Genomic DNA, 21,586 nt, shown 5'->3' on the forward strand with positions numbered 1-21,586 from the left:
TGTGTGTGTGTGTGTGTGCGTGTGCGTGTGCGTGTGCGTGTGCGTGTGTGTGTGTGTGTGTACGTGCCTGCATGTGCATGCGTGTGTTTGTACATAAAGTGTGTGTGTGTGCATGAGTGTCTGTGTGTGCTCTCTCAGGCAGGCTCTACCTGTCATAGCTTACTCATCTAATTCAGCTCAGCCAGGTTTGTCATCATGCAACCATAGTCCTGCAAACAAGCTCTTCAAAAACATCTTCTACCATGACCATGTTGATCTGGTCACTATAAGGCAAGTTGAGGGAAGACACCTGATGTTTGGCATAATGGCCTATTCACACCCCACACAGGTGACCAGTCAGTTCATGCATATTTAACCAGCAGGGGATTAGTTTAACTAAGGCCTGACAGATAGAGTTACACACTACACAGTCACCCTTATGTAATCAGAGGTGCTTTCCCAACAATGGAGTGAGATCATAGAGGTCATGATCAGGGTCAGAGAGATGTAAATGATTTAGACTGGCCTGTTTTTTGTTAGGAGCGCTTCTTATGCTACTGATGATGATGGTGGGGATGGATTGTGTATGTATATGTGTTACGTGCCTGCGATGTGTGCGTGTGTGCGTAGGCAGAGCCCAGTATAAGGTGTACCGTAGCTCTCCTGGTGTGCCAGATGCCAGGCTTGACAAAGCAAAGCCCAGCCAATCAAATAAGAGCCCTGAGCAGTGTATGTGTAATCTGAGAGAGAGAATGGAGTGTGTGTGGATGGCGGGGAGAGAGAGGCTCAGTGTAGGGCCTTCAAGAGGATAACACAGTTGGTATATAGAAATACAGGCACACACATTGAATCTTTATTGAACTAGGCAAGTCATTTAAGAACAAATTCTTATTTACAATGACGGCCGACCCCAGACAACGCTGGGCCAATTGTACACCGCCCTATGGGACTCCCAATCACAGCCAGATGTGATGCAGCCTGGATACAAACCAGGGACTGCAGCGACGCCTCTTACACTGAGATGCAGTGCCTTAGACCGCTGCGCCACTAGGGAGCCCCACACATACACACATTCTACTGAATTTGTATTTTGCAAGAGACTTAAGAAGTATTATACAAGCATTCATTTCATTGTCTTGATAATATCCACCATGACAGTCTCCACTATGACAATCTCCACCATGACCATCTCCATCATGACAATCTAACCATGATTGACAATGTATCTCTGTGAAAAGCCAAAAGAAGTGTCTCAAGAAAGGCGATTTGACCAGTCTGCTACTGCTACACTCTCCAGTCAAAGCCCATCTACATCAGTTCTCATGGTCTACCTGTTTAGTTTTACATTATTCCTTCATTTAGAATGTTGGTTGCTTTGGTAGTTTTGTAGTGCAGAGTTCATTCCGTGAATAGATTGAGAATCTGAATTCCAGAGGGACAGAGAGTGAGAGAAAACCTCCCAGGAGATGTATGTCTGAGGAGTGGAGAACGAAGAAACTATACAGCAGACACAATGCGGGATTTGGACAGTCTGGGCACAGACTTGTTCTCTGCTCTGCTGCTTGGCATGGGGCAGTGTGTGTGTTTGGCATGGGGCAGTGTGTGTGGCAGAGGTCCAGGAGGACTGTGTCCCTCTGGTCCCTCTTGTCCCCCACGCCTGTGCCCAGTTTACCCACCCCAGACATGCTGGCCTCTGGCTGGCCTCCTCTCTAAAGCCAGCAGCCTGTAGTCTCACAGGCCCCCCGCCCTTCTCTCCCCTGAGCAGCCAGTTTAGTCCCATAGTACCCAAAGATCATAGTGACCACAGGGAACAGAAAGGAATGCCTTTCACTGACATAGGCAGTAGCAACACACACCAATACCCTCTGGAAAACAGTCCGGGGGACTCCCTGGAAAATAGTGGCAATTTTTCCTGAGTGAACACCAGTTCACACACTCAAAAAACACCAACCACCAATACACACATCACTAAGGCACATACCAACTCCATCCTACACCACAGTCCATTGCACTGCCTCATCAGACTATAGGCCAGTTATGAGACATGACTGGACTGATACTTTGCACAATTTGATAGACAGAGAGGATCTTCTACAATGAGCGAGCACTATAAGCTATTCATGAGATTCATGAAAATAAATGTCATGTCTCTCATTTCAAGCTCTCGGTTCTGCAGCATATAGATAACCCCATAACTACTACTATACAGTGGTTCAACGGTGGTACCCAATTCCAAATCGACCCCCAGTCCCTAACTGCTAGGCACTTGAGTAGACCTGAAAGTATTTCATAGGTATATTCATAATATGTTAATAGTTTCACCTTGACCCCTATTATACTAGTTGGTGTTTTTTTCACCATTTTGCTTCCATTGTCTATATCCTATAGTTCAGGTGCCTAGAGTAGCTAGGGGTTGATTTAGAATGGGTGGTTGTCCTCTTTGATCGAAGAAGAAGTTATAAGACACAGCCCTTGTTAATCATGGTCACATAGACAGAATGGTTAAATGCTTCAGGAAAGCTTTTGGGTTTAGCTTAACAATAACATCCCTAAACCCCATTCAAAACAGGCTGCTGAGAGTTTTACATGTAATGTGTTCTGGACAGACAGACACATGGACACACGTAGACATGTAGGCACGCACACACACACACACACACACACACACAAACACAAACATACACTCTGACTACAATTTTGGACACAACGACCTTGTAAGTGCACGGTCTTTCATAATGTAAATCATTGTATCACAGGAACACAGCAAAGCACATGGATGAAAAGAGCAAATATTGTCAAATGGAACAAATGGAACCTAATTTACATGTCATACATAAACATCAACCTATTAGAAAGATCATTGAGGTGTATTTCCTATCTTAGCCACTCCCCTCCACTTCTCAAATTCCCTCCTCCTGTCCTGTATGTGTTAGGGGGGGGTCTGTATGCAGCCCGCTAATCAGGGTTTGTCCATGGAGTGCCAGGGGGGCTATAAAAACACACACACACACACACAGTGCCAGAGAAGCTATAAAGTAGCGTAGCATTAGCCCACTGTGACAGGCGAGTCTTGTTCCTGGTCTTGCAGTCACAGCGTCCGCGTGCTGGGCAGCGCTGGTCTCAGAGCAAGGGTGAATAGAGCTGCAGAATCCTGCCTCCATAGAGATAAGGTTATCTATTCAAACATGGGAGCCAATATTTAAACCTCACACACACACACATTTACAAACCCCCCCACACACACACACACATACATACACATAGACACACACACACATCAAGGCACACACACAGCCTCACCACCATCATCATTATCATTAGAATAAGCAGGACTCCTGGGAGACTGGAACATAATAACTGGTACAGGCTGGTATGTAACTGATATAGCATAGTTATCATCAGCTCTCAGGAAATTGTGAAATCACGTAACCTCACGATTCTGTCTCTTTGCACAGTCCCTGCTGTTTCTAGGAATCTGAGATATTTGGCTGATCCCAAAAGATCTTTACTCCTGACCTCCAACTGCAGGGAGGGAGAACCAATGGGATTGGATAATCCACATTTTTCTCCCCTTTTTTGGCTTTTTCAATTAAAAAGAGATTTGAAGGGAGAAACCATGTGTGTATGGCACAGACGTAATATCCTTGAAAACTGTTGCTCTTAGTTCAAACTAACCTGGTTTGAGAGAATGTTCTCTGGATATAGACTTGATCGACATAACTGCTGAGAGACATTCATCTTTCAAATGAAAGAATACAGCAAAATTAGACAGCTGGAAATAGAAAATAACCTATATGCCGTTCTTCATGCTCCAACTGCAAGAGACTTCTTTGTTTAGCATCTGAACTGAGAGAGCAAGGTTTCCTTTCACATTATATTCTATAAACTTTCCACCTGTACATAATGCTCCTGTACAACCTCTATTCACCAGCTCATAACCTAACCTAGCACTGATCCTGGCCAGATCACATCGACCTACCATACTGGCAGAGACCCAACAGAGTTATAGGTATTTGTTCAATGTGATGTTGCAATTCTGAGAGACCAGGCTAGTCTGGGCCTGAGCAAGAATTAGATATTATGTATCGTCTCATCTATGAACAAGCTGTTCTTGACCCTTATTGACCAATGGATTGCATCTTTGACTTTCACATGCAATATGGCAAACGAATGAGATAAAACATCTAAATTGACAACATTTATTGCATTGAGGCATGATTGCATTTTTAACAACTTATAAGAGTACAAATAAAAACAACAGAATGACATTGAAGACATTGTATAAAGGTTGATCTGATCTTCACAATTGACTCAAGAAAAGCAACCCTTTCTAGAGCACAAGCCTTTTCATTGTTTCATCTGTGTTCCCAAACAACATACCATTTTAAATGAATCATCTTTCAAAAAACAAAAACAGTCCATTGTTGTTCATTTGTATATTTATCGTAGTTTGACGTAATAAATCAAAAATCTGTAATCATTATCACAAAATGGAAGCCAATCACCCAGTGAGAGAATTCAGATTTCCTCAGTATATCCTGAACAGACTCATTAACAGAGTTCAATCAAATGTAAGATTGGCAGAAAACTTGAAAACTTGAACAAAACCGCAAGTGCCTACGAAGGCTGTGGTGTTGCTGTCAAATGATGGTGTGTGCACGCTGAATCTGTGACATTGCATGTTTTATGGAACAAGGGCAAATAAGCATTCTGATGCACAGCAGAAATATTTTCTATCCTCAAACATACCTGTTGTCACTCAAAGTGCATATGCTTGGGTATTCTGATTGAGGCATTTCAGTTCATTTCTGTCCCTCTTTCTGCTTTGCCATAGCCTATGACTCAAGACACATGGCCATCTAGGCTCTTATCGTAGACTCTAATCGATATATATATATATTAAATTGATTAGTTGAAAAACACATTGAAATTGGATCAATAGGTTTGACTATGACCCAACACTAAGTACTGCATTTGACTTCATTGCCTTCTCTAGTCAGCGATCAAACCAGAAACATAGATATTCATAAAGTCATAAACATACAGCATAGATCTCTCAAAAACATAATGCAAAAACAAACAAGAAAAAAATACATTTTATGTATATAATATTTCATGATGCTAATGTAGAAAAATAGTAGTCTGTATGTAGGTCTGCCCCACAAGCCAATAGAGTGCATATCTGTTTGGAGTGTGGAGCACATAGCAGAAGGTAAGACCAATAGTGTTTCATTGTCTTGTGAAACGAATACAACATGCTCCTTCAAACCACAACAGTCTGAAGGAACTGCATGGACAGGACATGAATGACCAGCAGTCTCCTGAATCCACTGTCCCAGCATTTACTATAAGGAAGTCGTGGCTAGGGCCTGAATCGCTTGGTTAAGGGCTGGCGTAAGCATTGGTTCAACAGTGGTTGGTCTGTCACAGGTAGGCCTCAGCCCTCTCCCAGGGTTGTATCTCTGAGAAGAATCCTTCACACAGACCAAAGCCCTGATCCAGAGTCTGAGGGATGGCCTGCACTTCCTCCTTCATCTCCTCCCAGGGGTGCACCTCCTGCTGCTCTGGGAACAGAGTCACCTCCTCAAACTGGTGCAGGTGGGTCTGTAACAACTGATCCTGGTTCAGCTGCTGCTGTTGAATGTAAATGTTCCCTATGTTACTACTATTACATCCCACTGAGCCACTCAGCTCCATGTAGCCATAAGAGTCATGGGTCTGGGTCTGGTTGTCCCCCTCTCCACACCACCTCCCCAGCCCGACAGAGTGCCTCTCCTGCAGGGTCAGATCCAGCTCGCAGCCCAGGGAGCTCAGAGCAGTGTTGATGTCCAGGTCTTCGAATGTACTGCAGTTTCCACTGAGGACATCGTCAAACACAGATACAAGGTCAAAGTCTCCCCTCAGAACTACATCTGCGCTGTGTGCCTCCGTGGATAACAGTGGGGATTTGGGTGTCCGCGCCATCTTGCTGTTTTGCTTTGGAGAAGGTTGTTTACGCTTGTTGCCGGCTCCAGCTCCTTGGTAGTGGTAGCCATCTTGGCCCCGCTGAGTGGCTCTGTGGTAGCCAGTTTCCTGGTTGTGTAGGAGCTTGCTCTGCCTGTCGGTGTTGTAGTGGCTGGAGGACATTCTCCTTCTCTTGAAGACTCCGTTGACGAACATGTCAGCGTACTGAGGGTCGATCTGCCAGAAGCCTCCTTTCCCTGGTTCATCCTTCTGCCGCGGAACTTTCATGAAGCACTTGTTGAGCGAGAGGTTATGGCGGATAGAGTTCTGAGAGGGCGAGGGGAAAAGAAACAAATGTGTTAAATCCATGTTAAATGTGTATCTAATTTAATATAATGTATGAATGGTGTGTGTCAAATAGAGAGAGGGAGAAAGAGATAGAGAAAGGCATTTAAGGGAGAGGCGGAGGAGGTATTGTTGTTGTTTGTGTAGGAAAGCAAATGCACCTAATGAGGCTTTCTAGTGTAGAGTTCTGTGCATTTCAAACATGATCAGCCGTGCTTGGCTGCCAAGGGAGCTCTCACAGGGATCCTCATTAACACACACACACACACACACACACACACACACACACACACACACACACACACACACACACACACACACACACACACACACACACACACACACACACACACACACACACACACACACACACACACACACACACACACACACCTCCCTGGAGCAGTATAGCACTTGTGCTTGGCCCCCTGAGAAAGAAGCCTGACAGAGATTTCTTGGAGGGTAGAAATTGCAGAGATGTTCTGTGATTTGAAATGTAAATCAAAATGAATATGACTAGGCTAGTCAAGCTGTGTCATACATAATAGAATACAGTGCAAGTTACTGTTAGACTGGATGATTATGAGAAATAATAGGATAAATGTGTTTTAAATGTATGTTGTATAAGTGCATTAATACTCTTACAACAAAACAACAGGTTTAATATGCATGTGGCAAACCTTCTTCTCCCCCTTCTCCCTCTCTCTTCTCTCCCTGTCACCATTTAGCTAATCAATAATAGAGAGACAGAGGAGAGCCGGGTCATTTACCTGCCAGCTGGGCTCAGCATGTCTGTAGTAGCAGAAGTTGTCTGTGATCCAGTTATAGATGGTGGAAAGAGTCACCTTGGGCTTCTTGCTGGCCTGCATGGCCATACAGATGAGAGAGGCATAGGAATAAGGCGGTTTGACTTTGGGGTTCGTTTTAAAGTCAATCTCCTCTGGTGGGATGATCTGCGTGATGTGGTGGTTGAGGTGAGGGTATGTTGTGGTTTGGTGGTGTGGATAATTCACCAAACGCGCATCGGTGGAGTTACTGCCAGAGGTAACAGGGCTCCCGAGGCAGAGAGGCATCCCGGTAGCGGCCGTGTCTCCGGCTGGAGGGCTAGACGGGGAGTCGGTGCCCGGAGGGTACAGGCGCTGGTGGTAGGAGACCAGGTGCTGTGAGGGGCAACCGGCGCCGGTGCCGGTGGATCTTTCTGAGTTAGTGCTGAGGATGGAGAAGTTCTGAAGCCAGTGGAGGCTGGTCAGGCTGTCGTCCAGGTGCACTGACCCGGCTGCGGTGTCCTGGTTCTCTGGCTGTAATTTCAGCCATTTCTCCTTAAACTTGGAGGCGATCTCCGGACTCATCAGGACAGGCATTCTGAGCGTGACGCACGAGACGGTCACCCGCAAAAATGTGAAAATTTTGTAGGACTGTTCAATGAGATGTCCTGCACAAAACAAATACAAATTCGAATTTGATCCACTACCCCCATTACAGTATTAAAAACACACCATAAAAAATTGACTATTTGGCTCAACATGCCAAACGTGTCAAAACGTGATTCGAAAATGTAATAAAAAGGATCATAGTACAGCAGATAGCCTGTATCCTTACCTCAATGACAGGTCAGCGATGATGCTCGGGAACAGTTTGCACCTGTTGCAACCGTCTGTCGATCGGTCCCTGTGCTCTATTCTCAAAGGACTCCAGCAAAGCACTATCCTCTGAGCAACAAGAGTAGAGGGGGAAGGCTCACCAAAGTAGGATCCAGCTGTTCATTTAAAAATCCATCAGATTATTTCATCCATTTCAGTCGTTTTTGCATAATCCTAATGATTTAATTCCCGGCCAGTTGCTTTACGGAATGATACATGAAAAAGTCTGGGTGCTGTTAGGTTTTTGGACGCTCATAATAAAGGTGGAGAGACTGCCCACAAGCCCTTTAAACGTCTTGGAAGTCTCTGATTGGCTGTTTCCTTTCTCTCCAGGTTTCACTTGGCTTGTCAGACACGGCTGACGTTCATGGGGATATGAGGAGCGCGCTGAACTGCATATTCAACCTCGGGAATTAATGTAGCATACGCATAATTATATCCACAGTAGGCTAGCCTATGTTAAAGGGGGAATCTGAAGTTGCTATATCAATTTGTGGACGTATAAATGATATGTAGGCCTACCCATGGATTCTAAAAGTATATACATACATGCCTCATGAGCTTAGTTCAACTGTAGTAGCCCCTCAGAACCAAAAATATAAGCTTGTTTTACTCCAATGTTGGTAAACAAAGTAAATGTTAACAAACGCTATATAGCCTCAAAACATGGTTAAAACTATAATTGTGATATCATGGATGGCCAGTCCTTGCATCCATAGCTCTGTCTATGAATTTGAGAGTGGTTTCATTTTTCTGCCCAAGCTTTTTACCCGAAACAGGGGCGGGGGAAAATCTTTCTTGTAGTTCTTGTAGTTAAAATTGATTATTGCCCCTTTAAGGTTAAATCTCGGAATACAAAAATAACCACAAAATCCACAACACTTGGCCATCTCGTTCTTCTTTCCTAAAGGCTATTGTCCCGACCCCAAACGCAATCCATAACCTGTTGAGAGCGATTTGGCGCGACAGTCCTCCCATGGAGCGCTGAAACGTCGCGCCACAAGTCCCGCGCTTGTGCTGCACTTTACCCTCAGCATTCCATACATTTTGTCCACATTTAACTAACCCCTTGTTTACTGTAAGCTATCAAATAGCTCCATTCAACTGCAGAGGGAAATATGAGAAGAAATTCCTACACAAGTGCATCAAACTATAATAAAGTATAGGAATCTGTTTGTTTTTGTTTAGTTTAATTTACATACCATGTATATTAGTCTTCAAACAACATAGTGGTTTTGAAATCAAATCCAAAATGACTCAAGTTGTACAATTCAAATTGTATTTGTTACCTGCTTTGTAAACAACAGGTAAACTAAAGGGAAGTGCTTAGCCTACTTACGGCCCTTCCCAACAATGCAGAGAGAGATTAAGATAAATAATAGAAGAACAAGGCAACAGTAAACCTGTCATCCCCAACGAATGGGCAAATTGAGATACCTGAAATGTGTCAGTGTGTGACTAGAGATTATCCTTGACATTGACCAGATACTCAAGTGGCCTCTCTAACAATGAAAATAAATGTCTTCAAAAATGGAAGGCAGTTACCCTGGGTACCAGTTTCTTTAGCTAATCCACCCCCTGTACTCCATGTCATGTGCCAAAGAGACTGGCCTTTTTGCCATCTTCAAATATGAACATTTTCATTAATGAGCTCGATGAGAACAGAGGATTTGATTAAGCAATAAAGCTTGAGGGGTTGTGGTATATGGCCAGTATACCACGGCTAAGGGCTGTTCTTATGCACAGCGTAACGCAGAGTGCCTGAATACAGCCCTTAGATGTGATATGTCGGCTATATACCACAAACCATAAGGTGCCTTATTGCTATTGTAGACTGGTTACCAACATAATTAGAGCAGTAAAAATAAATGTTTTGTCACACCCACGGTATATGGTCCGATATACCACGGCTGTCAGCCAATCAGCATTCAGGGTTCGAACTACCCAGTTTATAATCAATTGAGTGAAATCTGTGGTATATCAGACCGTATATGGGTATACATCAAGGACCATTTCCATTTGATTTGGTCTTGTAAAGGTTCGGGTTTGAAGGTAGATATACACATAATATCTGTCTTGGAACAATTGACTTTGTAATAAGATAGTTTACCAAACTCTTCAAGCAATGACAGGAGAACTGGAATTTAGTATGAGGGGTCTTGGAGATAGAGCAAGACATCATTTGCATATAATGATGCAATATGGTATTCTTTTCCAATTGTAATTAATTTAATTTGGCCATGTGCTCTAAACATGGCGGAAAGGGGTTCTATGACCATAGCAAAAAGTCCTGCACTGGCCAGACAGCCTTGCCTTGTCCCTCGAGACAACAGGAAGGGGGGTGAATATTGGCTGTTGTTTTTTACTACAGTACTGCCATTGGTGAATTATAAAGATTTTGAATCCATGAGATAAATAAGTGTATTAAAATTAAACCTTGACAATACAGACATAAGGTAATTCCATTCCACTCTCAAATGCTTTTTCAGCCTCAAGGGACACTACAACATTTGGGGTCTTAAGATCATTAGCATGAAAAATAACTTAAATTTAAACTTAAATTATCAGAGGAGAGACGACCCTGCAGAAAACCAGTTTGGTCTGTGTGGATGTGACGGTAGGCGCAGAGTTAATATTTTAGCAATCAATTTATAATCAACATAAAAGTGACTGGTCTATGGGAGAAGCACAATGTATGATCTTAATCTTTATTTTTTCAGTAAAGTAATAGCTGCAAAATGTAAAGTATGAGGAAGCTGTTTTTTACTCTAGACAGACCTTGATCATAGGGAGAAAAAGAGGCATCAACCACTCAGAGAAGTGTCTATAGAATTCTATAGGTAACCAATCTAATCCCAATGCTTTTCCATTTTGGAGGGAACCCATAACATCTGATAGCTCCTCAGTAGTAATGTCTTGATCTAAATTTAGCCTTGCTTCTTCAGGGCTAGGCCCCTTTTTTCTCCACTTCCTGTCTGAATGACATGCCCAAAGTAAACTGCCTGTAGCTCAGGCCCTGAAGCCAAGATATGCATGTAATTGGTACCATTGGAAAGAAAACACTTTGAAGTTTGTAGAAATGTTAAAATAATGTAGGAGAATGTAACACAATAGATATGGTAGGAGAAAATCCAAAGAAAAACCAACTAGAATTATTATTTTTTTGAGACCAACCTCTTATAAATTCAAGAGAAAGGTCATATTGAAAATTAGCTCCCTGGATGGAATTCATATGGCTTCCACAGGGTGTCAGCAGTCTATGTTCAAGGTTTCAGGCTTGTAACTTAAAAAATGAATAAGAAATATCAGTTTTAGCAGAAGGACACAGTCTTGGAAATTCGTGTTTGCGTGCGCTATGAAGACATTACTCACCTGCTAAAATCGATTTCCTATTGAACATACTTCTTTCCGTAAGAAATATTATAGTTTCATTACATTTTAGGGTATCTGAGGAGTAACTGGAAATGTATTTTGACTTGTTGAAACAAAGTTTAGGGGTAGAGTTTCGGATTCCTTTCTCTGCGTGTTGAACGAGTGGATTACTCAATCGATGGCGCCAACTAAACTGACTTTTTGGGATATAAAGAAGGATTTTATCTAACAAAACGACACTACATGTTATAGCTGGGACCCTTTGGATGAAAAATCAGAGGAAGATTTTCAAAAAGTAAGTGAATATTTAATCGTTATTTGTGAATGTATGAAACCTGTGCCAGTGGAAAAATATTTTGATTTGGGGCGCCATCCTCAAACAATCGCATGGCATGTTTTCGCTGTAATAGCTACTGTTAATCGGTCAGTGCAGTTAGATTAACAAGAATGTAAGCTGTCAGCCAATATAAGACACATATGTACATAAATGTTTAAAAACCATATTATTTATATGAAATGCGCACCCTCCAGTTTCACCGGAAGTTGTCCCGGGACCCCTAGCCCTAAGTTATAAAGTTGGTATATTGATATCTTTCAGGAAGGTATTAAAGAGTCTAAGTTACATTGCAAACTAGATGAGTACAAGTCTTCATAGAATAGTCTAAACGTTTCATTAATTTGAAGTGGATCTACTGTTGAATCTAACACTGCCATTTTTTTTTAACACTGCCATTGTAATGAACACGATGGGAGACAGAGAGTTGGTTTCAAGCGCAGGGCTCAGCAGGTGTTTATTGCAAAGGACCACAGGAGGAGGCAGGTAGCTGGGTCCAGGGGCAGACAGAAGGTCATACACAGGGGATCCAAAAAGGCAACAGTACAGGCAGGGAAAAGGCTAGTAACGTCATCCGGGAGGTCCCACTGTAGGTTGATAACAGGAAATCCGATAGACTAAAGTACAGGCAGGGAATAGGCAAAAGGCATCGTTAGTGAGGCAGGCCTAAACTACAATACACAAGAGGATTAAATTACAGTTAAAAAAAATTTAATATATAAAAAATATTTTAAAAAACAGATCTCCGAATAGAAGTGTGTCACAAAACAAACAATACCTCACAATGATGGGATGCAAAGAACTGAACTAAATAGTGTGTGATAATGACATACAGGTGTGTGAACAGGTGATCAGAATTCAGGTGATTGGGATCTGGAGAGTGAGCTGCGTTCAGGGGATCTACATGATTGAGAGTGTGAGTTGGAAGCAGACGTTACAGCCACCGTTTCTTTCTTTATTTGCCAAGCCAGTAACTTGCCAGCCATTTCACCTTGTTCTACATATCTTTGTTTTGTTATTAAAATAGATAGTTCTATAGAGTGAGTATTTCAAGGTGTTGTATCTCATATTTTAATTCTCTAGTTGGCGAAGTGTGATAGATTCTTTAGTAACCGAATGGAGATTCTCCAAGTGTTTTATCTCCTTTTCAATGTATTTGAATTCATCTTTTGTTTTCCTTTTTAGAGAAGAAGCAAATGCTATGTTGTTCCCTCTAAAGTACGCTTTCAGGGTATCCCAGACCTTTCAAGGCATACTGCTGTGTTCCTGTGCACTTCAAATGAACATAATCAATTAATTCATGATTTGCTAGTAGTGATATGTTGAATCTCCAAGACTTTGGTGTCACAGGAGGTTCGGCAAATTCAATTGCAAAAAACAGGACAGAGTGGCCAGATAGGATTCTAGGATAATAAACACAATTTGAAATCTTGGAGAAAAATGTTTTATGGAACAAAGAACAAATGTATTGTTGAATAGGATTTGTGTACACTAGAATAAAAAAGACCCTTTCATTAGGATGTTGTGCTCCATACTTCTTGAAGTCCCAAATCTTGAGACATATTGGACAATGATTGGACATTAGTTGATGATTTATCAAAATTGGCATCCAAAATACAAATAAAATCCCCCCCACACACTTGGGGTCATCCTGATTAGGGAAGTAGCAGTTTAGTAAGATGACCTCAGACTTAATTTATTCTGGGGAAAAATACATATTTTGTCTAATCAGGATGGCAACACCTCTAGTGTCGGATGTAAAAGAGGAATAGAAAACTTTCAACCCATCCAGGTCAAAGTTGCTCATGAGCAGGTGGTAAGAGATGAGTCTCTTGTAGAAAAGCTGTCTACTCTCTTTTTATTCAAATAACACCACATTTTTGTATTTTTCAAAGTGCTATCCAAACCATTGACATTATGGCTCACAAAGTTGTATTTGAGCATTTCATTTTCAACTTCATAATCATCTTAGGAGTGACATAATAAACACAGGAAAGACAAACAAAATAACAACACAAGACAACATAACACAATAAGCACATATAACAAGCAAGACATGAGGGGTAAAAGTGTCCCCCCCCCCACTCACAATTGCAGCTCTCTAAGAATGTCCCCCCTGTACAGATGCAGGGTTGTGGCATAACAAGGTGCTTAGCATCCGTCTCCTAATGTAAAACATGAATTAGTAGAGAAATTAGCAGTCTAAATAAAAACATTTGTATTTTATTTAAGTGCTATATTATTAGCGAATACAAAAAAACATTATGCACAAATGCTGATCTTAGGCTGGCTGCTTGAGATGTTCCTTCATGTCAGTGTTCTTACGAAGCATCCCAATGAGCAGCGCCTGCATGGCTTAATTCAATATTTTTTTTAACTCGGCAAGGGAAAATTGTCAATTTACTTTCCCAGTTCACTCCCACCCCATTTGTATAACGGCCAATTAGCAAAAGGGAAACTCTACTAGATATTGTATAGGCCTAGATTATTTTGATTGTTATAACCATACACTTAACAGGGCTCCAAACAAAACAAAATGATTTCATTCTTGGCAGATCATCCGTTCAAACACAACACGTCTCAATGATCAGACCAAATCTCAGTCCATTAGAACAAGTCGGAGTGGTCTGCTCTGCTTGATTCCACAGAGCGGCGCAATGTTCATAACCAGAGAATTGATTGTCCATTATGGCCCCCCCAAATTATAATAATAGCAACCAAAAATAGAAATAGCTTGTTGATCATTTGGCCCTATCAACAGACAGTCGGCTCAGATTGAATCTACAGAATAATTAGATCTATCGTCTGATAGGTCATTAGCCTAATTAGCTAATACAACAAAAGAAAAAGCATTTCGGCCGAACACAGCCAGTGGCGATTTTAGCATGTAAATCTTGGTTGGGCAAACTCAATTTTTTTTTGTTGCTGTATGACAGCAAAGTCACTACACAACACAACGCAACACAACACAACACAACACTAAACAATACATGAATTGCACTATAATGTGAAAAATGGTGCCCACAAACTGTTAGGGCCTACATAAAGCTGTCCCAACAGCAGAGATTTCTTTTCAGCACCATGGAGTGAATCCTTACCACCGCTACACCTGCCTAACAGCGCAGCTAAGACTAACATAGTCAGCATAACTATTTGTTCAGCACTTTTGAAATGTACAGCGACAGAATTCAGAACATGGACTGTTCTTACAGTATTCTCCCTGTACACCAAGTCAGAACTGTAGGATATATAAAGGAGGCATATAAACAGACAATGAAAGCTCTTACAATATTCGATGATTACATTTCTCTAAACAGGCTATATGCTACATGTGCACCACCAAATTAGAACAGTAGGCTAAGTTATGAGGGGGAAAGGGACCAAATTATTAGGGTGAGGCACATGGGCTACTAACAGCTTACTACACAACATACACTTAGTATTACTTTCTTAGCTACAGTATACATATCTTCCTGGCATATTACATAATTTATGCAGCAGCATACAATACATTTTTGGACTCACCATTGTGCTGTACTCACTTGTACAGTACTCACTTGTACAGGAAGGTGGTGCGGCGGTCCTTCTTGTGGCCAGATTTTGTGATGCTACTTGATCATCAAAGTCTGGCATTCTCTGGATTTATGGGGCTTTCAAGACAACTGGGAACTCTGAAAAAAACAAGATTGAATCACGACATCAGTGATCTTCAGGTCGGAGCTCTAGAAAGACGCCCGAGTTCCCGACTTGGAATTCCGAGTTGGATGATCGTTCAAAATGTATATTCCCAGTCGGAGCACATCTCTTCCCGAGTTCCCAGCTGTCTTGAACTCCCTGAAGTTTGAGATTTCCCTGTTCCGAGTTTCCAGTTGTTGTGAACGCGCAAAAAGGCATGCTGGATTGACAGCATGGCCAATGTATTCAACCTTTTCTGGCCCATGGGGTTGCGTGTGAATATTTATCCTTTTAACATGGAAAATAGACCAATTAAACCCAGACTTGGACCACACAGCCTCTCCACTGAATAGCAGGGGAAGCAAAACAGTGATTGCTTTGCAATGTTTGCAGTTAGCCACTGATTCCTTCCAAACCAGTCATTGTTGAATTTGCGATTTCGTACTTGTTGTGTAATGTTTATGTCCAATGGCCGATGAGCACCGATACGTTAGTTTTATCTGTGGCCAATGACCTTGAGCCTTCTTGGATGGACACTTCTAAATGTAAATCTATGGCAGCACCCAAGGGGGCTTAAACTTTCTAGCTCTCCCTGTAGATTTTGTGGTGAGGTAATGTCCCCATGAGTGATAGAACACTGAGCCAATCACGGCACAACTAGAGATGTACCAACCCCTATGCTCTGTATTTTCCGCTGACTGCCCCTCCACCACAGAAAGCACAGAGCTAGGCTGTTTGTATGCAGCTATATTAACTCAATATATATTTTTTAACATTATTTGCAAACTGATATGTGACACGTATTAATTCCAAAATAACATGCAATAACAGGCTCAGCCCATTCTGCCCTGAATGGCGGGTCGCCACTGGCTGTAGCCGATGCCTAATTGAATCTTAAGAAGCTGCATAACCCACAAAGGAGAGCACCCAAAAATAAAACACATATTTTCATCAGACTGGAAGTGGAGCTAGGCTAATGTCCAAATTATCAGACGGGAGATGGACGGAGCTGTTGCTCATTGGGCCAAGAATTGGTTTGAATACAATAGTGATTCTTGGTGTCTTTGGAGTCTCTGAAAGATATTGTGATGTCCCGGAAAGTGACAATCAGCCTGCAGGGAAATAGCAGCCCATATCTGACTTTTGTATCCCGCAGGTGGGTACGCACTTTGTTGAACGATGCCCGGTTTTTCATCAGTTCAGCAGAGACATCCGCGTAGATGTGCACTCTCTTTAGCATGTTTAGAGTAAATGGAATGTCATCACGTGACCAAAAAGTGGTCCACACACACACCAACACAGTCGTGAAGAAGGCACGACAACGCCTCTTCGCCCTCAGGAGGCAAAAAAGATTTGGCATTGGCCCTCAGATCCTCAAAAAGCTATACAGCTGCACCAGTGACAGCATCTTGACTGGCTGCATCACCGCTTGGTATGGCAACTGCTTGGCATTCGAGCACAAGGTGCTACAGAGGGTAGTGCGTACGGCCCAGTACATCACTGGGGCTGAGCTCCGTGCCATCCAGGACCTCTCTACCGGGTGGTGTCAAAGGAAGACTATAAAAATTGTCAAAGACTCCAGCCACCCAACTCATAGAATGTTCTTTCTGCTGTCGCACGGCAAAAGGTACCATGCACCAAGTCTGGAAGCAACAGGACCTTGAACAGCTTCTACCCCTAAGCCATAAGACTGCTAAATAGATAACCAAATAGCTACCCTGACGATCTGCATTGACCCTTTTTTAACTAACTCTATTGACTCACCACATACGCTGCTGCTACTGTTTATTATCTATTATGTTGCCTAGTCACACATACAGTTGAAGTCGGAAGTTTACATACACTTAGGCTGGAGTCATTAACACTTATTTTTCAACCACTCCAAAAATTTCTTGTTAATAAACTATAGTTTTGGCAAGTCGGTTAGGACATCTACTTTGTGCATGACACAAGTCATTTTTCCAACAATTGTTTACAGACAGATTATTTCACTTATAATTCACTGTATCACAATTCCAGTGGGTCAGAAGGTTACATACACTAAATTGACTGTGCCTTTAAATAGCTTGGAAAATTCCAGAAAATTATGTCATGGCTTTAGAAGCTTCTGATAGGCTAATTGACATAATTTGAGTCAATTGGATGTGTACCTGTGGATGTATTTCAAGGCCTACCTTCAAACTCAGTGCCTCTTTGCTTGACATCATGGGGAAAACAAAAGTAATCAGCCAAGACCTCAGAAAAACAATTGTAGACCTCCACAAATCTGGTTCATCATTGGGAGCAATTTCCAAACACCTGAAGGTAGCACGTTCATCTATACAAACAATAGTATGCAAGTATAAACACCATGGGACCACGCAGCCGTCATACCTCTCAGGAAGGAGACATGTTCTGTCTCCTAGAGATGAATGTACTTTGGTGCAAAGAGTGCAAATCAATCCCAGAACAACAGCAAAGGACCCTGTGAAGATGCTGGAGGAAACAGGTACAAAAGTATCTATATCCACAGTAAAATTTGTCCTATATCGACATAACCTGAAAGGCCGCTCAGCAAGAAAGAAGCCACTGCTCCAAAACCGCCATAAAAAAGCCAGACTACCGTTTGCAACTGCACATGGGGACAAATTTCGTACTTTTTGGAGAAATGTCCTCTGGTCTGATGAAATAAAAATAGAACTGTTTAACCATAATGACCATTGTTATGTTTGGAGGAAAAAGGGGGAGGCTTGCAAGCCGAAGAACACCATCCCAACCGTGAAGCACGAGGGTGGCAGCATCATGTTGTGGAGGCGCTTGGCTGCAGGAGGGACTGGTGCACTTCACAAAATAGATGGCATCATGAGGGAGGAAAATTATGTGGATATATTGAAGCAACATCACAAGACATCAGTCAGGAAGTTAAAGCTTGGTCGCAAATGGGTCTTCCAAATGAACATTGACACCAAGCATACTTCCAAAGTTGTGGCAAAATGGCTTAAGGACAACAAAGTCAAAGTATTGGAGTGGCCATCACAAAGCCCTGACCTCAACCCTATAGAACATTTGTGGGCAGAACTCAAAAAGCGAGTGCGAGCAAGGAGGCCTACAAACCTGACTCAGTTACACCAGCTCTGTCAGGAGGAATGGGCCAAAATTCAACCAACTTATTGTGGGAAGCTTGTGGAAGGCTACCCGAAACGTTTGACCTAAGTTAAACAATTTAAAGACAATGCTACCAAATACTAATGTAAACTTCTGACCCACTGGGAATATGATGAAAGAAAGAAAAGCTGAAATAAATAATTCTCTCTACTATTATTCTGACACTTCACATTCCTAGAATAAAGTGGCGATACTAACTGACCTAAGACAGGGAATTTTTATTGGGATTAAATGTCAGGAATTGTGAAAACTGAATGTAAATGTATTTGGCTAAGGTGTATGTAAACGTCCGACTTCAACTGTATCTACCTCAATTACCTAGTACCCCTGCACATGGACTCGGTACTGGTACCTAATGTATATAGCCAAGTTATCGTTACTCATTGTGTATTTATTCCTCTTGTTATTATTGTCCCCCACGATGAAATCGGTGAGGGAACTGTGGATCAGTCTCTGTCTGTCAGTTCGTACATTAGTCACACACGATATCTCAGACAGCACTGGCCCGATTTTGAACAAACTTGGGTAAATGATGCGTCTTGCCATAGAGATCCGGCATTTACAAAATTACACAGATTGGCCCAAGGTGAGAGCTATAGTAAATAATTTATTTGTCACACCAGACAGGAAGACACGAAGCAAGAGGGATAACTGGGCCCAACATCTCTCTTCCACAGCATGTGGCGTTGTTTCGTTTTTTCGCTTACCAAGCAAGGTCAATGAGAGTGCCCGAATATGGTAAACAAACATTTGTGGCTTATTTGATGGAATAGAAGTTTTGTAGTGCTTAGGTTGTTATGAATGTAGTGATACTGATAAGTTTACAATTTACAAAAAAAACAGAGGAAAAACCCTGTTTCCATCTATTGCCTATTGAAAACTACCTCAGCTCCTCTCATAGAGATGCACTGCCACTCTGTGGAAATAAAGTGTACTGCAGCTGAGACTCACTTATTGATTATTTTAATTTGAGCCAGTTTGCCACAGCAGGAAAATAATCCTGTAGAGACAGGAAATGTGAATTATTATGTGGATAATAAATTAATGTACATTTTTGTAGGGCTTGATACATTTTTCGTAAGGGAAGATTAAGTCTAAAATTTCAAAGTGGAAATTACAAACTTCAGAAGCCTTTTAAAACCTCAAATAAACTTCAAGTATTATATTTCCTGTTGCAGGACAGTTCTCCTGCAACAGGGTGATCAAATTAAAATCCTGCACCTCTACCCAGAGAGCTGAATCAATCTGTATTGATATGAAAGAACTGGACAGGTGAAAGAAAATTCCTGGCTTGTACAGTGCATTCGGAAAGTATTCAGACCCCTTGACTTTTTCCAAATGTTGTTATGTTCAGTGGTGGAAAAAGTATCCACATGTAATTCTTGAGTAAAAGTAAAGATACCTTAATAGAAAATTACTAAAGTAAAAGTGAAAGTCACCCAGTAAAATACTACTTGAGTAAAAGTCTAAAAGTATTTGGTTTTAAATATACTTAACTATCAAAAGTAAATGTAATTGCTAAAATATACTTAAGTATAAATAATTTCAAATTCTTATATTAAGCAAACCAGACGGCACCATTTTCTTGTTGTTTTTAAATTTACGGATAGCCAGGTGCATACTCCAACACTCAGGCATAATTTACAAACAAAGCATTTGTGTTTAGTGAGTCCATCAGATCAGAGGAAGCAGAGATGGCCAGGGATGTGCGTGGCCATTTTCTTGTTCTGCTAATCATTCAAAATGTAACTAGTACTTTTGGGTGTCAGGGAAAATGTATGGAGTAAAAAGTACATGATTTTCTTTAGGAATGTAGTGAAGTAAAAGTAAAAGTAGTCAAAAATATAAATAGCAAAGTAAAGTACAGATACCCCCAAAAAACTACTTATGTAGTACTTTAAAGTATTTATACTGAAATACTTTACACCACTGGTTACGTTATAGCCTTATTTTAAAATTTATTAAATTGTTTGTTTCCCCCTCATCAATCTACACACAATACCCCAAACTGGTTTTTAGAACATTTTTCAAATGTATAAAAAAATATATATCTGAAATATCACATTTACATAAGTATTCAGACCCTTTACTCAGTACTTTGTTGAAGCACCTTTGGCAGCGATTACAGCCTCGAGTCTAATTGGGTATGACGCTACAAGCTTGGCACACCTGTATTTGGGGAGTTTCCCCCATTCTTCTCTGCAAATCCTCTAAAGCTCTGCAAATCCTCTAAAGCTCTGTCATCAGGTTGGATGGGGAGTGTCGCTGCACAGCTATTTTCAGGTCTCTCCAGAGATGTTAGAATGGGTTCAAGTCTGGGGTCTGGCTGGGCCACTCAGGGACATTCAGAGACTTGTCTCAAAGCTACTCCTGCATTGTCTTGGCTGTGTGCTTAGGGTCGTTGTCCTGTTGGAAGGTAAACCTTCGCCCCAGTCTGGGGTCCTGAGCGCTCTGGAGCAGGTTTTCATCAAGGATCTCTCTGCACTTTGCTCCGTTCATCTTTCCCTCGATCCTGACTAGTCTCCCAGTCCCTGGTGCTGAAAAACATCCCCACAGCATGATGCTGGCACCACCATGATTCAGTGTAGGGATGGTACCAGGTTTCCTCTAGACGTGACGCTTGGCATTCAGGCCAAAGAGTTCCATCTTTTGGCAAACTCCAAGTGGGCTGTCATGTGCCTTTTACTGAGGAGTGGCTTCTGTTTGTCCACTCTACCATAAAGGCCTGATTGGTGGAGTGCTGCAGAGATGGTTGTCCTTCTGGAAGGTTCTCCCATTTCCACATAGGAACTCTGGAACTCTGTCAGAGTGACCATCGGGTTCTTGGTGACCTCCCTGACCAAGGCCCTTCTCCCCCAATTGCTCAGGTTGGCCGGGCGGCCAGCTCTAGGAAGACTTTGTGTTTCTAAAGGTATGTCTATTTTTATTTTTAATAAATTGGCAAACATTTAAAAAAATCAGTTTTTGCTTTGTCATTATAGGGTATTGTGTGTAGATTGATGAGGATTTAATTTAATTTAATCCATTTTAGAATAAGGCTATAACGTAACAAAATGTGGATAAAGGGAATAGGTTTGAATACTTTCCAAATGCACTGTACGTGCATGTAGATCAATGCAAATGAAGTATAGGGCATGAGCAGAGGAAACCACGT

At 41.8% G+C, this 21,586-nt stretch overlaps 1 protein-coding gene across 1 annotated transcript; it reads right to left on the reverse strand.

The window, feature by feature from the left end:
- Window positions 1-4,164: 4,164 nt before the first annotated feature.
- foxj1b (forkhead box J1b) lies at window positions 4,165-8,148 on the reverse strand. The gene is made up of 3 exons (XM_071409731.1): window positions 7,867-8,148; window positions 7,038-7,699; window positions 4,165-6,249 (listed from the first exon to the last, which is right to left on the reverse strand). Exons 2-3 carry the CDS (start codon window positions 7,626-7,628, stop codon window positions 5,404-5,406), a joined length of 1,437 nt encoding a protein of 478 aa, XP_071265832.1. The 5' UTR covers window positions 7,629-7,699; window positions 7,867-8,148; the 3' UTR covers window positions 4,165-5,403.
- Window positions 8,149-21,586: the final 13,438 nt, after the last annotated feature.

The sequence above is a fragment of the Salvelinus alpinus genome, chromosome 7, assembly GCF_045679555.1.
Source record: "Salvelinus alpinus chromosome 7, SLU_Salpinus.1, whole genome shotgun sequence".
Lineage (NCBI taxonomy): Eukaryota > Metazoa > Chordata > Actinopteri > Salmoniformes > Salmonidae > Salvelinus > Salvelinus alpinus.

What these genes read in the sequence shown, in the direction of transcription:
- foxj1b (XM_071409731.1), bottom strand. Translation starts at nt 7,628, where the DNA reads ATGCCTGTCCTGATGAGTCCGGAGATCGCCTCCAAGTTTAAGGAGAAA. An exon ending in ATGCTGAGCCCAGCTGGCAG is followed by an intron (nt 6,250 to 7,037) that starts GTAAATGACCCG and finishes TCGCCCTCTCAG; the next exon opens with AACTCTATCCGCCATAACCT.